This window comes from Osmerus mordax, chromosome 18, assembly GCF_038355195.1.
Source record: "Osmerus mordax isolate fOsmMor3 chromosome 18, fOsmMor3.pri, whole genome shotgun sequence".
In the NCBI taxonomy this organism is placed as follows: Eukaryota; Metazoa; Chordata; class Actinopteri; order Osmeriformes; family Osmeridae; genus Osmerus; species Osmerus mordax.
Window position 1 is genome coordinate 14,110,818 of NC_090067.1, and position 15,962 is coordinate 14,126,779.

General features: G+C 43.4%; 2 protein-coding genes across 2 annotated transcripts; one reads left to right on the forward strand and one right to left on the reverse strand.

The window, feature by feature from the left end:
* Positions 1–7,260: 7,260 nt before the first annotated feature.
* Positions 7,261–8,833, reverse strand: LOC136962527 (transmembrane protein 74). The gene has a single exon (XM_067256318.1). The coding sequence runs from the start codon at positions 8,114–8,116 to the stop codon at positions 7,412–7,414; it is 705 nt and encodes a 234-aa protein (XP_067112419.1). The 5' UTR covers positions 8,117–8,833; the 3' UTR covers positions 7,261–7,411.
* Positions 8,834–10,792: 1,959 nt separating this feature from the next.
* trhrb (thyrotropin-releasing hormone receptor b) lies at positions 10,793–12,501 on the forward strand. The gene is made up of 2 exons (XM_067256344.1): positions 10,793–11,599; positions 12,079–12,501. Exons 1-2 carry the CDS (start codon positions 10,805–10,807, stop codon positions 12,499–12,501), a joined length of 1,218 nt encoding a protein of 405 aa, XP_067112445.1. The 5' UTR covers positions 10,793–10,804.
* Positions 12,502–15,962: the final 3,461 nt, after the last annotated feature.

The window sequence follows — 15,962 nt, forward strand, 5'->3', positions numbered from 1 at the left end:
ATTTAACATCCGGACTTCACAGTAAAAGTCTGGATGAGGAATTCTTGGCCTGAATCGTTGATTCAATTCCATCACAAGCATGTGAAGCAGAAGAAAAGCTCAAATGAAAATCCACTCCCTGTGTGAGTGGATTAACATACTTGATAGATCAAGCACCATGTGAGATATTGTGTGTGTGTTCAGTTAATGTATGTGTGTATCTCTGTGTGTGTTCAGTTGGTGTGTGTGTGTTCAGTTTGTGGAGGTGTGTGTGTGTGTACCTGCTATGCGGATGACAGCCCTCTCCGCGGGGTCCAGGATGACCCCGGAGGCCGACTTGGAGCGCTTCAGACGGTGGTGTTTGGGCAGGTTCCATGGCAACGTGTCCCCTGGTGACGGAGAGCTAGTCATGCTCAGTTCGCTGGAGCTATCCTCCGAAGCGGCTCTGACCAGCGGCCTCCTCCTGGGCTGGTCCTCCTGCTCGGTCATCACCTGGGAGGGTCAGGAGGAACGCTTCAACACAGCCGTTTCATCCACCTACCTGCCCTTGTTTTGAACTTTATGTCTGTTTCTACAGCGTCACAATAGTGTCTTTCTCTCTCCTCTCTCCCTCCAAATCTCTCTCTCCCTCCACCTCTCTCCCTCTCCCTCTCTCTCTCTTTCCTCTCCCTGCTGGGAGTGTGAGGGCAGGTGATGCAGGAAGCATGCGCCACAGCCTGCCTGTTTCAGCTGAGTCATCATCTACAGCCGAACAGTGCTCTCTACAGGGGCGCTGCCCCTCTACAGCAGCTCCTCCTTGGGCAACACTGACAGACACAACAAGCCAAACCTCCAGTTACAGCACTGTTTACACGCATAGTATCACATCACTACTGCAGATGCCTACCTTTGTTAGGATGGATGTGTAACAGTGTCAGAGTATGAGAAATAAATAAATATACTTCAATCTCAGGAGACTGAGTGAGTACAGCAAAGGTTGTACAAGAACAGATCTCCAGCTTGGAATGTGCAGGTTCTACTTTGTTATATCTCTATATAACTATACTGAACTTTAACCTTTAAGCATACTGAGCTGAATATTTTGACTTAAATACTTCAACAACAGCTGTGAACATTACGAATTATTTAAGATAATGGATTAAATATGCGAAATAAAACCGATGGTACTGAAAAAAAACTGACATTCATCCATCTCTCTGGGTTTAGAAGGCAGTAAAACACGAAGACACTTGGAGAGTGCAATTCTCAGCCAAGGATTGAGCTGATCACGAGGAACACTGCGAAGAGTGGCGAGCTGATCCACACACGGTTCTTAGCATCAATCATATACTACTTACACCGCAATTACTCTGAGTGGCCATCATCTTGAAATCAAAAGCAGATATTACGGGAATTAAACCGCCAGTTTGTGACAAATTTGTATCAAAGGCCTGACACACAATCTATGTTTGGTACTCAAGCAAGGTCAAGGCGATGGTAGCTGTTACCCCAAGTTACCCAGAGAACAGCATGCTTCTGCAACTCTGGATTAGGACCTTGGGACTGTTGTAGGTCAATTTGGAATGACTGATTTAGGATATTGGCACAGGTATCAATTACATATAAACAACACTCGCAGCTGGGTGTAAGCGACTAGGGCTAACACTGTAAAACATGTAAATAATGTAAACATGCTCACAGATCTCAAACAACATGATGCTACTACACACTGTCGTGGAGAAAGTGATACTGCATTGTTTTTCGCTGAGACACCTGCTTTACGAGTGGATGCATCCCTTGTTATATTTAACACATTTCTCGTGGACTATACTGGAAAATCATGGTATCGACATCAAAAAATTGCACTGGCTTTAAACGCAGTGACGATGCGGAATGATAACATCTTGAACGGTGCAGGCTACAGTACTTTACTTACGTCGGACGCAGAACGCTGCTGGGATGCCGCCCCTGTAATCCTGCGACTGTCACTCCACTTCACATTCCCGGACCTACAGTACTTGTGAACATCCACGCGTGCGTCAATGCTCGCTCGTTAGAGATGCGCCAGAGACAGGCTTGGGGGAGCAGAGCGGTTATAGACAAAATCGGCAGTTCTAAACTGCATTATCCTGCATCAAGCTTGCATTCCTTTCCTGGTTGCATCAGAGCATTTTCATGCAAGGTCATAATGTAATTTATAAAAGGACTGGGATTACATAATAGTCTACAATCATCTATAGTCTCTATACATTTTAAAGCAAGTTGATACATTGAAATATAACTTGCTTCTAATCAGTTGTAGTCAACATATTCAGTCCTAATTAACCCGTCTTGATTTCAATCACTTTAATTAAAACATCTCTCACTGTGTTCTTGACACGCCCCTTGCAGTACCACAACACTAATTCCGCTGGTGACAGCAGTTTGAGTAGCAGTTAATCTCATCTCTCCTACATTGACCAAGAGTGGTCCAGGAGTGGTGCTGGATGGGGAGGGGGTGGGGATAGCTCATGGCTGTGCCTGCTGCCCACCCCCCATTATATGATGGTTGCGTGTCATTTATTCTGAATGCCAGTCTGTGTGCCAACATTGCCCCATTGTGCCACGGCCTGATCCTGACCAACCAACTGCATCAGCCTGTGACAACAGCTTTGGGCTATGGTCCAAGTTAGCTACCAAACCACATTCTACAAAACTAATGAGAGGAACCAAACATCTCACTGTGTCGCTAATGCGGCAGCTTGGTACTTGATAAACATCTTGTAGTCAAAGTTTAACGTGAAGAAAAGGGATGTTGCCAGCTGTCATCTAATGGAGTTGAAGAGGGTGATGGGAGCTGGTGTTGATGTTCAGAGCAACACATATTTAGTTATGAGAGACGGGAATTTTACAAAATGGGCATTTTGTAGGCCTAGTGGATTTCAACCAGTGGTGTTTTCTTACAAAGTGATTGTTTACCGTACTCATCGTTTTCCAGTCATCTTTTCCTCGTAGCAGGGATGGACGTATCCTGAGCAGATGCTCCGGTTTGTCCTCGCTCAGCTGAGGAGGAGGGGTTCAGTTTGGGTTTATTCTTCCATTTGAACAAGAAGAGACACAGAACTATTCATTATTTGTTCATGGGATGACAAATGACAAGCAACACTGGGGGAGCAATTACAGTATAATTCTCTCTCTCTCTCACTCCCTCTCTCTCACTCCCTCTCTCTTTCACTCCCTCTCTGGATCAGACAAAGACATCTTTATTCAAAGGCCATTGATTGTGTTCACAGTTGTGAACGAAACAAATGATGTTTTGTGAACAAGAGATTAAAGTGACCAGAGATGGACTGACCTGGAGTTGAGGGTTTTACAGTTTTGCATCCTGATGAAAATGGTGTCTTTTTGACACAGTCACAAAAGCTTTCAATACACATTGCAGAACAGGACAGAAGCATGGCACAAGCTCACAAACTGTGATGTAGTGTTTTGATGGCCAGAACATCACAGTATATCAATGAAAAAATAGAGCTAGAAAACCCGAAATCTAGATCTAAATTGACTCCCTTTCAAGGGTGGCAAAAGAATCAGAAAGGGTTTTATTTGCCATGAAAGTTCACACAGACAAGAAATGTACTGTGGCAGGAAGCTGCATACATTAAACATATAAGAATCTTAAATAAGTAGTGTACAGGTCTAACTAGGGCTAAAACATGTACAAAATGTAGAATAAAATAAAATAGCTATAATATACAAATTCAAAAAGTTAACATGTCTTGATTGGCCCAGAAGTTAGATGTCCTGTGACTATCTATTTTCAACTAATGCAAGTAACTTTATACTTTATATTTATACTATAGGTTTTCTAAACTGTGCCAAGGCACAACAAGCTGTCACGTGGAGGGGACTAAGAGTGGTACTTGATCCCTCTTACACCCCAGCCTGTGGAATGATGTTGGTGACAGTTATACTGTCATCACTGCAAAGTAGTTAAGCAGACCATCTGAAGATCATATAAAAGGCCAAATGTTTACTTTTACTGAACAGATCATTAACTTGTGGGGTTAGTTAGGTTTGCTTGACAAGAACCTCTCTAAACAACAACTTTACTATTACACAGTGGCGATTTTAGACTCTTTTTAGGGGTGCTCAAGCAAATCTACATTTAATCCCAGCACCCCTAAAAATAATATTAATTAAAATAAAAAAATATATGTATTATTATCTTAAATACGTTTTAGTACTCTAACGTAAGAATTTGCAAACGTATCTGTTAATGACAAACAATGACAGGTTCAAAGGGCTTTAAACAGGTTTAATATCCAGTGTCGCCATGCACCTTTAAGAAGAGGAGAGAAGAAGTAGGTAGTTAATTTCATGGTGCAGATGTTACATTAGGTGCGTTCGACTTCATGCAGAGCCGGCGGCTCCGACAGCCAGCTGACTTGAAGCTGAGAATGCCATTGGCTGCTTCAAGTCAGCCGGGCTGCAGGCAGCTGCAGGAGACGCCGTCGCTGCATGAAGTAGAACGCACCTATTCTCATTGGGGGCTGAGCCCCCCTAAAGGTCTGATCCTAGAATCGCCCCTGCTATTACATCATGAAGTGTACCGCAGGGTTGATGAATGGATGACGGGACACGTAACAGAAGTTATGCATAAGCAAACAGTGCTCTCTACAGTCTGAGGATGGAACAGATTGATAATTGCAACATCCTCTTATCTGTTAATGACACCAAGTAGGTAAAAGAAAAGAAAGGTGTCGTTTAAATGGAGTATCGAACAACAGGTTTTTCAAGCCCTCAAGCCAATCCCTACATAGCTTTGTTTAAAGCTTTGTCTTTGAATTCTTTACCATCCCTCATTTTCACATTCTACGATCCACATTCTCTTGTGACTGCAAACAATGAGTCATTCAGTGTGTGAAAAGGACTGTCCGAGGCAATGAATAAACCTTAAAAAATGAAAATGAAACTACACTGAACATGAAATTTAGATGGAGTCAAACCCCAAAAGATTGAGTATTGCTGTGCTTCAGAGGATGTTATTTAATCAACATATACAGCAAAATGTTCCTGCCTGTAAGCAGCTACAGAAAGGACAAGGTCTGCAAAAATGGCACATCAGAAACACTCTACATTCCCTCGCGGATAAATGATTTATTGATCAGAATTATACACCATATGGTGGTGTGATGCCTCTCTGCTATAAATGCATGCAAGGGCTCTCCGCTCGGGCTCTCCGCTCGGGCTCTCCGCTCGGGCTCTCCGCTCTAGCTCTCCGCTCGGGCTCTCCGCTCGGGCTCTCCGCTCGGGCTCTCCGCTCGGGTCCGAGTTCCTTATTGACAGCTTGGCACTTTCTCAGCATACCCCAGAGCCGCTCACCCACACGCTGGCAGATTAGCTCACGTCTGAGATACATCGACCTGTCTGTGTCTCAACAGCTTGGTCGGAATTATGTTAGCTTGGTAATGTTAAGACAGATCAAACGACCAGAGAGAGGGACACAGAACCGCTGGGGCCCAGACTGCAGGCCGTAACTGAGGAACACTCCATGTGTATCAGAACAACACTGTTCTGGTTCCCAGCAAACACAGCCCCCCCCCCTGCTGTTAACCCTGCGTAACCCTGCCAGCAATCCAATTCCATTTCACGTCAGCGGTGCTGAATGATGACCTGAGTGACTGCGTCCACAGGGGGAAGGCTGGTGTGTGTGTGATTGTTTACATGTAGCACCTTCAACTGGAACTGAAAATATTAATAATGATTATGTGTAATAATAAATCATAATAATAATTCAGCAGATGTTTTAATCTAAATCAATGTACAGGGGGGATTTTACCCTGTGACCTCCTGATCTGCAGTCAGGAGGTCTTTTGGAGGAGGTATTTTGCTCTCGACGAAGGCGGTCGCATTTTCTCCCTCTCCTCCCCCTGACCTTCCCTGCTTGGCTTCTATCGTATTGTCTAGTCTTGTCATATAGTGAGAGACTCTCTCCGCAACCACTCTCCGAACTAAGAATCATGGAATTGATTAGCTCGTCTCTCAACGCAACTGACACCATCTTCTCAACGAGAAGCTTGGGTTCGGGGGAACCCGACTGTCTTGCCGGGACGTTCGCAGCTGGCTACTCGATGGACGCGTGGGAGAAGTGGCGCGTTGTCTTCCTATTCGGAACCATGATTACAGGCTTTCTGCTGATTGGATTGGGCGCTGCCCTGGTTTATCTGAAAATTTATCAAATGGTAACAGCTGTCAAAAGCCCCCTAAGGCTGCCCGACATGATTGATGCGCTGGGAAGAGTTGTTGCAGCTCAGACTGTGGCTTTAAACCACTATATGGATAACATCACGGAGAATCTTGGGGCTCTGCAAAGGAAGTTGGACCTACTCGGAGACCTGTTGGACAAAGAAAATGAGTAGACATGAAAATTGAATGCGGCTACTGGCCCAAACAACCCCAATCTTATCTGCTTTCAGCCCCGTACCCTGCACAGGCCTTGGCCAAGGCCGTTGCTGGGACAACAACTCCCCTGGAGAGTGCTGCTGCGAGACTCTCTTGCCCTCCCTCCTCCTCCTCCTCCCCCCTTCCAACAGACACCTGTGGATTGTTGTCTCTGTCTGGGACATGAGCAAGGCTGTCTCCATGGCAATACAATCTGAGATTCTGATTGTGGCCTAGGCGAAGGAGACAACCCAGGCCTACTCATACACTAACTTTCACCTACTACAGATATGCCATCACGCCCACCGACCCCCATCCAATGCCTTCGCCTGCTTCGTTCCCCCAGTGTGGCAGACGGGTCTGTGGCCAGCGCATATTATGGCTGTTTGCACTGGCTTACCTCTACACCCCACCCCCTCCCCCCGTTGCAAGTCTGTTTCTGTAATGTTGTACAATGTATGTCCCAATGTGCTGAGGTGTTTTTTCCTGTTCCCACACTGTACTCCTCTGGGATCATAGTCTGGGGCTTGACTTTTTTCTCTCCTCCCCTCTCCTCATGTTCTGCTGAAATTTTCAAGATGGCGCCGATGATGGCTGCCTCGGTCGGCACCTTCCGGCCAAAGTAAATTCCTTGTCTGTGCAAACTTTCATGGCGAATAAAAACCGATTCTGATTCTGAAATGCTCTACCCACTGAGCTTCGCCCAGTCCCATTATAAAGATGTAGCCATGGTTAAACACAACCTTGGTCTCGTTTAACAGAGGAAGTTTCCAGTGGGCAATCACAGAGCACAAATTCACAGGAGGACTTGATCTTTGAGATTGGTTGTTGATGTTCAAAACCACAAAGTAACAACTATTTACCAAGCTCCATTTTGCAACCACAGCACTCATATTTATTCAGCTCTACAAGTGTAATGGACATTTTATGACAAATCTATTACATCAATTTGAAACAAACCTTTCACAAAAGAGATCATTTACAGTTTACACCTTGTGCACCATAAGGTGTCGTTAGGATAAGGGTATGGATTTCAGCAGACTACTTCTAAATCTCCGTCCGCAACAGACAGTTGTGAAGAGGCGGCCAGAGTCTGGTTTGAGCCTCCTCTTAAAGCGATGGAGCCATATAACTTTACTGGCAGCATGGAATAGTCAAAGGCCGTTCTCCTAACCATCTCTTCTCTCCTCATGGAGACCATCACCAGGGTAGACATCACAACACCCCCGAAGGTTAGCAGGCAGAGACCAGCTATGACACACTTATCCACCCCAGCCCACACTCGAGCGTTCTCCATCTCCAAACTCTCCATCTCCCGAGCCGAGACACTGTCCGAGTCCACTTTGACGTCCCGGGGGATTGCATAGGATATGGACACTAACAAAATACCAGTCACGAGGCAGATCACAGCGCTTATGAATCCATAATCCACTGACTTTCCCGACCCTTCAATCGCGAGTTCGTCATCGGAAAGCATGTACAGAGCCGGAACACCATCGGGGAGGTCCCTTGAGAGGTGACTTGAGCTGCCGTTATTGGACGACTGTGGACTACTCGGTTGTATATATAAATCCTCGTCGTGGCAAGTGAAATATGTTTCCAGTTCTTTGTTACAGTTTACAGATATATTATTGTCATCAACTGATCCATGCTGGCTGTACACTGCGCTCAGCAGCCCATCCTGTGTGGTCGCTGTCCATTCCAAATCGAGACTCGCCAAATTGCACGCATGCTCCATGGAAAGTAACTTTTTAACAGAACGACTTGTTTTCAAACAAAATTTAAAGTCTGAGTATTGGAGTCGGTTGATCTAGGTGACTGTTAACTTTGAGTAGATCAGCCATTTAAACACCCGTCTCTTCTCTTGTATCCAGCCGTCATCTCACAGGTCCATCTCTATACACGTGTGAAGAAGCGTCTTAATTAGATACTGATAACATTTACATAGCAGGCGTAATGTCATAAGTAGCCAGCCTAGGTAGGGTTCAGGCCTCTATTCAAAAATATTTCATAAAATATTTGACTGTATAAACTACAGGTTTGTAGCCTACAAGAAAGCTTACTGTAGCCTACAACACGAATGTCCATAGCCCATGGAATACATTTGAACTTGCCGGCAGAAGAAAATGTTAAAACAAAATAACATAGGCTAATCGAATTGACAAAATGTAGCCAGTGCTATGGCTTACCTTTTCTCGTGTAAAAATAAGACAATCGTCACGAGACTTGAATGTATCCTGAGAAGCATCTATTTACACCTATTTTCAGGAGATGGATCCTTCAATCACTTCACTCGGTAATTTTCTTTAACAAAGGAATCCCAAAGACAGCTTCTTTCAAAATCTAATGAAACTATTTAGAGTAATGCTGATGATCGCGTGCATCTGTCAGAGTCGTCATGAAAATATAAAGGCATAAGATATGCCATACCTTCTCTTCAGAAACCGCGTGCACATTCAGTAACCTACCTATAGCTGGATTTGCCTCCTTAAAGGCTCAGAAAACTCCGCCCACGCGGAGGGATCAGTGAGGCGTTTTTTGGAGAAATGTGGGAGATTGAGTTCAGTCTTTTTCAGTAAACACTGTTTAATTTCCATCAAATGAAACAATGGTTGTAATCTTGCAGCCTTTACATTTTCACAGATATCTAATTTACATTTACATTTATTCATTTAGCAGGGACATTCTCCCCGAGGCAAGTAGGGTGAAGTGCCTTGCTCAAGGACACAACGTCATTTGGCACAGCCGGAATCGAACCAACAACCTTCAGATTACTAGCCCGATTCCCTAACCACTCAGCCACCTGACTCCCGATGTAGCCTATACATCACTCCAAAGCAAGGGAGTGACACTCATAACTCAAATAAGTGGCCGATCATTAACATAAACAGGCTACTCAAAAAGTGTATTCAATGTCATACTGGTTAGAAACGAATGATGTGATTAAACATTTTATCAGTTAAAACTGTCTACCTCTGGTTCTAAAATGAATAAATGTAATTGGATTCAGTTTGGGCAGGTTTAGGACTGTCCATTTGGTGGCAGTACAACTCTGTAAATTAGGCCTACATGAGGCTTGCTTTACCAACTCTTCATTAAAAAAGTATTTTATAAATCAGATAAGTAAACGATGCTTGGTTATTCAGCTCCCTCTGCTCCATCAGACACAAGTCGGTGAAAGAGGCTTAAACGGAAAGGTCCACAAGTATAGCGAAATTTTGATTGTACAACGCAGACTACCCTTCTATTTGTATCCTATGTCTACAGCAGCTAAATCAAGTAGGCCCTATACCCAGATATCCGTATTCTTCTAAATATTAATATGAAGGGGCAAACACAAATATAAAGCCTATATATAGCCTACTTTAACACTTGAATTTTGTAATTTAAAGGCTAAATAAAACCATAAATGTATAATATTTGTTCTATTCAAGACTGCTGTGTATACCCATTATAAAGAAAAAACATGGCGGCTTTTATATAACACCCATTAGTTTTAGTCCACCTGTTCACTGGCAGGAGCTGCTGGCATGTTTCTGCCATTTTCAGATCAGTTCTTTCGGCGCAGTTGGTGAGGGGGTGAGATAATTCTCACATCCAATGAGTTGTGTAAAAGAAGCAACTGAATCCCAGATGAATCTGTCACAAAGATCACAGTTGAAATTTCAAAGCTGTCAACTGTGATCTCCTTTGTGGCAGATTTCCAATATTTAGTTTTTTGCTTTGGTACCTACCAAAGCAAAAAACTAAATATTGGATTTATCCCTTCAAAAGTTCATGATGGGAATAAAAAATATATTTACACATAGAATGTGTAGCTGCTAATTACAGAAATTAAACATGAAGTCAAGAGACAGGTTACAACGAGAATCGTTCTGCTGTATCTACAGATCTGATAAATAAATAAAAAGTTAAACCCATTGAAGTTCTTTATTCACACAATTTCAATAGATTTATTAAAAGTCTGAAAATGTCAGTAACAAAAAGCATAATCAATATACCGTCCCTACAATATACCATATAGCTTTATAAATCTATAGGTCCACGAGAGCAACAGATGTCACGTTGTTCCTCGTTGTCAGTGCCTCTCTACCAACCCCGCATGCGTTAAGAATCTTTGGTCCAACGGAAGGAGACAGAGCAGCATCTCTCCCCTCCTGATCTCAGATCTGTATCTACTCTCTGACAAGACGGAGACTTGAGCGAAGCGCGCGCTCTCACTGTTGCGCTTTGGATCAAGACACCCCGCGCGCAAAGTCGGAACTTTTACGCAAGGAACGAAAAGGTGTCGGCGGTGTCACATTCTATATTCAATCCTCGCTATCTGGTGTGCTATATTTACCAATAACTTCAAAGAACAGACAGACCTGAACTTAAAACAATTGTTCTCAGGAGTAAAAACAAAACACTTAAGAACGTTGCAGTGATGGAAAACGTTACTGCAGTGATGGAAAACGTTACTGCAGCTCAAGAAAACCACACACTGCCAACATGGACTGACCACAGCATCGAATACAAGTTGATAAGCACTTTATTAGTGTTTGTAATCTGTGCTTTAGGGGTCGTTGGTAACATAATGGTGATCTTAGTGGTCCTTACAACCAAACACATGAGGACACCCACCAACTGCTATCTGGTTAGCTTGGCCGTGGCCGATCTCATGGTGCTAACGGCTGCAGGCTTACCAAACATAACGGACAGCATCTTCGGCTCATGGGTGTTCGGCCGCTCAGGATGCCTCTGCATCACCTACTTCCAGTATCTTGGAATCAACGCGTCGTCATGTTCCATAACCGCTTTCACTATCGAAAGATACATCGCCATTTGCCACCCCATAAAAGCACAGTTTCTCTGCACGCTGTCCAGGGCAAAGAAGATCATAATTCTTGTGTGGCTTTTTACTTCGCTATACTGCATCATGTGGTTCTTCCTGTCGGATATTGAGGAAGTTTTATATGAGAACGTGACCATTGAGACATGCGGCTACAAAGTTTTAAGACGGTTTTATTTACCCATTTACTTTTTCGATTTTGGGATGTTTTTTGTTTTGCCTTTACTGCTAGCAACGATTCTGTACGGACTCATTGCAAGAATCCTTTTTTTGAATCCATTGCCATCAAATTCCAAGGAGAAATGCAAAAATGGACAAAGAAACTGCACTAAGATGAGCAGCTGTAAGAACTCCCGCCATTCCAACTCCACCGCCACATCCCGGAGACAGGTGAGTTAAAACGCGCACGTGACATCCACGGTCCCGTGAAAGTAAAGTAATATTGTAGACCGAGGTGATATATTAATATTGTTGCTCCCTGCCTGAGATGTAGATGTTCTGCATCGTCTGGTATCGAAATGGTACCGACCACCGAAATATAACATTCACATTTAGCAGACCTCTTATCCAGAGCGACTTACAGTAAGTACAGGGACATTCTCCCCGAGGCAAGTAGGGTGAAGTGCCTTGCCCAAGGACACAACGTCATTTTTCATGGCCAGGAATCGAACCTACAACCTTTTGATTAATAGCCCGACTCCCTAACCGCTCAGCCATCTGACCCCATATAAGAACTACATGCACTTCTGATCTTTGACCCAGCTGTAGGCCACTTTCTGTTCACTTATAAGTCACATTACATAAGTATCTGGTAAATTATTACACTGTTAAATGTAATGTAACAGTGAAAGTATCTCCTTAATGTATAGGTCACCAAGATGCTGGCTGTGGTGGTAGTCCTGTTTGCCGTGCTGTGGATGCCCTATCGCACGCTAGTGGTGGTCAACTCCTTCCTCAAACAGGCCTACCTGGACACTTCGTTCCTGCTATTCTGCCGGTGCTGCATCTATTTAAACAGCACCATTAACCCCGTAATTTACAACGCCATGTCGCAGAAGTTCCGCGCCGCTTTCCGCAAGCTCTGCCGCTGCGGGCGTAAAGGTCTGCAGAAGCCCACAGCGTACAGCGTGGCGCTCACCTACAGCGCCGTCAAAGACACGTCGGTGGTTGAGAGCACCGACCACTTTACCACGGAGCTGGAAGAGATCACCGTCACAGAGGATTTACTGCCTGATAAGATGATGTTTCAAGATACCCGTGTTTACAACGAGGTGATTTTCAACAAAGACTGATTTACATTTTTGACACGTTTGTACAGTAGACAGCTTGCTAAGTTCCCCTCAGGACCAGCCCCTGATCCTGAGGTTAAGAGATACTCTAGAGAAGCCTGGGTGATGCTGGTGTAAACTGTCACTTAAGTGAGAACAACTTGTGCTGTTTGTGCAGTAGAGCAGATATAATAGGCAGAACCAAGTATATGCACAGACGCACATGGGTATGAAACTATGTAAAATAAACCTCTATCCCCCAAAACAATGCCCCACTAAAACAAACTGACACCCATGCCAGTCTTCTAAAATGTCCCACAAATTTGCTATATAATGTGGAATTCGGACAGTGTGAACACATTTCCGGTGTTTGCTAACTGCAATACATCCCTTAGCAAAGTGAAAGAAGTATTAGAATAGAAGGTTAGATTCATCATTTGTGACTACTAACTCCATGTGAACAAGAAGGTTACCTCAAGGTTTCCTGTTCCAGGCACTCAGAGTATCAGACCACAGGAAGCTTGCCCTTCAGAGGAGAAAGATCCCTGTGAACGAGGACTGAGATGGAGGTCTGAGGGAAGGCCAGGTGATGACGCGCGATGTGGCAGCTAGGCTCTCGAGACAATTTGATGGACACTACTCAAGGTTCACCCTTTGAAAGCTTGTTGGAGGAACAGCAGGGTTAGACCCACACCAACAAGCTCCGCTTCAAACAAATAGGGGGGACTCATGAATGGCGCAGACATGAATGTAAACTTCAAGTCTGGAATCCTTGTAATTTTGATCAATGTTTAGCGGTGCTTTCTAAGTCTTTTGCTTGGTACTGTTTCTCGTCTGCTTTTTTGAGAACGATTTTGCAGTCTAACTGTGATGTTAGTGTCTGGGAGGAGATGTTATGAGTCTGAGCTTCACCAAGCACACAGTCTAACTGTGCATAACATGCATCTTATTCTCTGGTGTATTTCTCAGCAAACTACTGTACATATTGCCAAAGCTGTAGTTAATTTAATATTTGAATGTAAAGTGACTTCAAAAGGTTGTTCTCAATGAAGGTTAAAATGTGTTAGCTTCACTGCAAATCAAAGTTAATTTTGTTATTTATCTTAGAGTTGGAATATGGGTAGAGAAACATTTCATGTATTGTAATATTTCATGTAATAGTTCATATATTTGAAATTGTGTTTTTAAAAACTATTAATGTGACTTTTATGTGGAATATCAGTTATTCAGTAATTGGGCTTTGTTGTACACTTTGCAAGTTTTAGGTAAATAAAACTATAGTGTTCATGGTGCCGTACTATATACATGATGTCAGAACTGTAGCCATGCTTCATAAATCAATCTGTTTACTGCAGTGTGTTTGCTGTTCATTAACCATTATGACTCAAGTACTGATGTTGTAGTACTTAATATGTCTGGTCTGGGATCCTGCAGAGTAAGGCAGGATAGGGAGGATCATGAAAAGACTAAGAATCTACGTAATCAGTAAGTCATTAGGATGTACATTGTATTGAATAATGTGTAAGTAAAGTTGATTTGAGAATAAAATGTGCCTTCCCTGGCAGCCTTCTCCTCTATGTATCTTGCTACATCCAATCATGATTTCCTCATTAACATGGTAAACGCAAAGTCAACATAAAACAATTTAACTGTAAGGATTGAAAAGTAATAAAACAGGTGAAATACCATGTTACTGGTATCAAATCTAGTTCTGACAGGCAGAAGTGGACAGCCATGTGATGAGAAAGAAGCAGGAAGTGGTCAGTCATGTGATGAGAAAGAAGCAGGAAGTGGTCAGTCATGTGATGAGAAAGAAGCAGGAAGTGGTCAGCCATGTGATGAGAAAGAAGCAGGAAGTGGTCAGTCATGTGATGAGAAAGAAGCAGGAAGTGGCTCATATCAGGAAAACCATTATGTACATAGTTCATAATTACTGTTTACATTTAGTCATTTAGCAGACGCTCTTATACAGAGCGACTTACAGTAAGTACAGGGACATTCCCCCGAGGCAAGTAGGGTGAAGTGCCTTGCCCAAGGACACAACGTCAGTTGGCATGACCGGGAATCGAACTGGCAACCTTCAGATTACTAGCCCGATTCCTTAACCGCTTAGCCATCTGACTCCCCTATTCCTCCCAAAGAGACTGTACTCTGATGCCAAGGTACATAAGCAATAACAATTTCCATCCATAAGAACATAAAGTAGAATACAGGAAAACATAGATCTGTCATATTTCCAACTATAAACTGGGTAGTTTATCTGTATGAAATGATCTATCCATGCACATTAACCGTAACACAACTGAAGTCAGAGTTTTTCCAGATGGATGTAATGATCCTGTGTTCTATAGAACTGGGGGAAATATTGATCTCTTGGTGTGCAGGAGATCATTATCACCATTTAGAAATCTACTTCATCGTTGTATAGCTGCATGGCGTACCTCAGCCAAAACATGTGTAGCAGGGAAAATATGGATCAATAACCTGTCTTTGACAAATTCCCAGCTTGTTGGACACATTTCAAAGCAGCTCAAGTATATATATACACAGACACATCTTTAGAATATTTAGTATAGAACACACTGTACACAGAGGGTCTTAAGTTGCTTCCCTGGCTGCCTTCTCTATGTAGGAGACGGCTTCCCTGGCTGCCTTCTCTATGTAGGAGACGGCTTCCCTGGCTGCCTTCTCTATGTAGGAGACGGCTTCCCTGGCTGCCTTCTCTATGTAGGAGACGGCTTCCCTCCCAAGGCCTGATATGAGCTGTAAAAACTGAAATCTTTGGTTGAAACAGGAAAGTAGAAAAAGAAACAGACAAAGGGCGGGTTAGGAGGAAAAGAAAAACATGTTCTGGCTCATTAAACTTGTGATTGAACACGTCTCTTTGTAATAAAAGTGCCTTACTCCGTGTCAGTGGTATTGTTATGCTGGTAACAGCAACAGGGTTAGAAGCAGCAACAAAGGCGAATCTTTCCATAATTACAGCTCATCTGCAGGAGAGACTAGACCTAGCTTTTAGAAGTAATTATGCATGAAGAGGATGTGCTATATCAAGTGTGTTGATGGTGAAATCTCAGTCCTTACACGGTAAAAGTTAGTGAAAAGCTTTCATAATTGTCATCTTCTCTGCACAGCAGGGAAGGATGAGGATGGGATTGACACAAGCAACCCTAAGACACAAGCACCCTTCCTGTAATGTAGATGGGATGAAAACGAGTTAGATAAACTTGAACAATAAACAGAAGATGACTTGACTGCACATCAAGAGGTCACAGGATCAAACCCTCCTGTACGTCTCTTTGGATAAAAGCTAAATGCACGGACATTACATCCCAGCATCTACAGCACATCAGGCTTTGAATATTCAAACAGAATCACGGCCGCTTGGAGGGGAAGCACATTAAACCCAGTCCATGTTGACAGAATGAGCAGCAGCCAGGTGACGTGCTGGTCTGCTGCACGCAGCTCATCCATCGTTACAGGAG

Coding starts and splice junctions, on each gene's coding strand:
- LOC136962527 (XM_067256318.1), bottom strand. CDS start 8,116: ATGGAGCATGCGTGCAATTTGGCGAGTCTCGATTTGGAATGGACAGCG.
- trhrb (XM_067256344.1), top strand. CDS start 10,805: ATGGAAAACGTTACTGCAGTGATGGAAAACGTTACTGCAGCTCAAGAA. Junction 11,600..12,078: donor CCGCCACATCCCGGAGACAG/GTGAGTTAAAAC, acceptor CTTAATGTATAG/GTCACCAAGATGCTGGCTGT.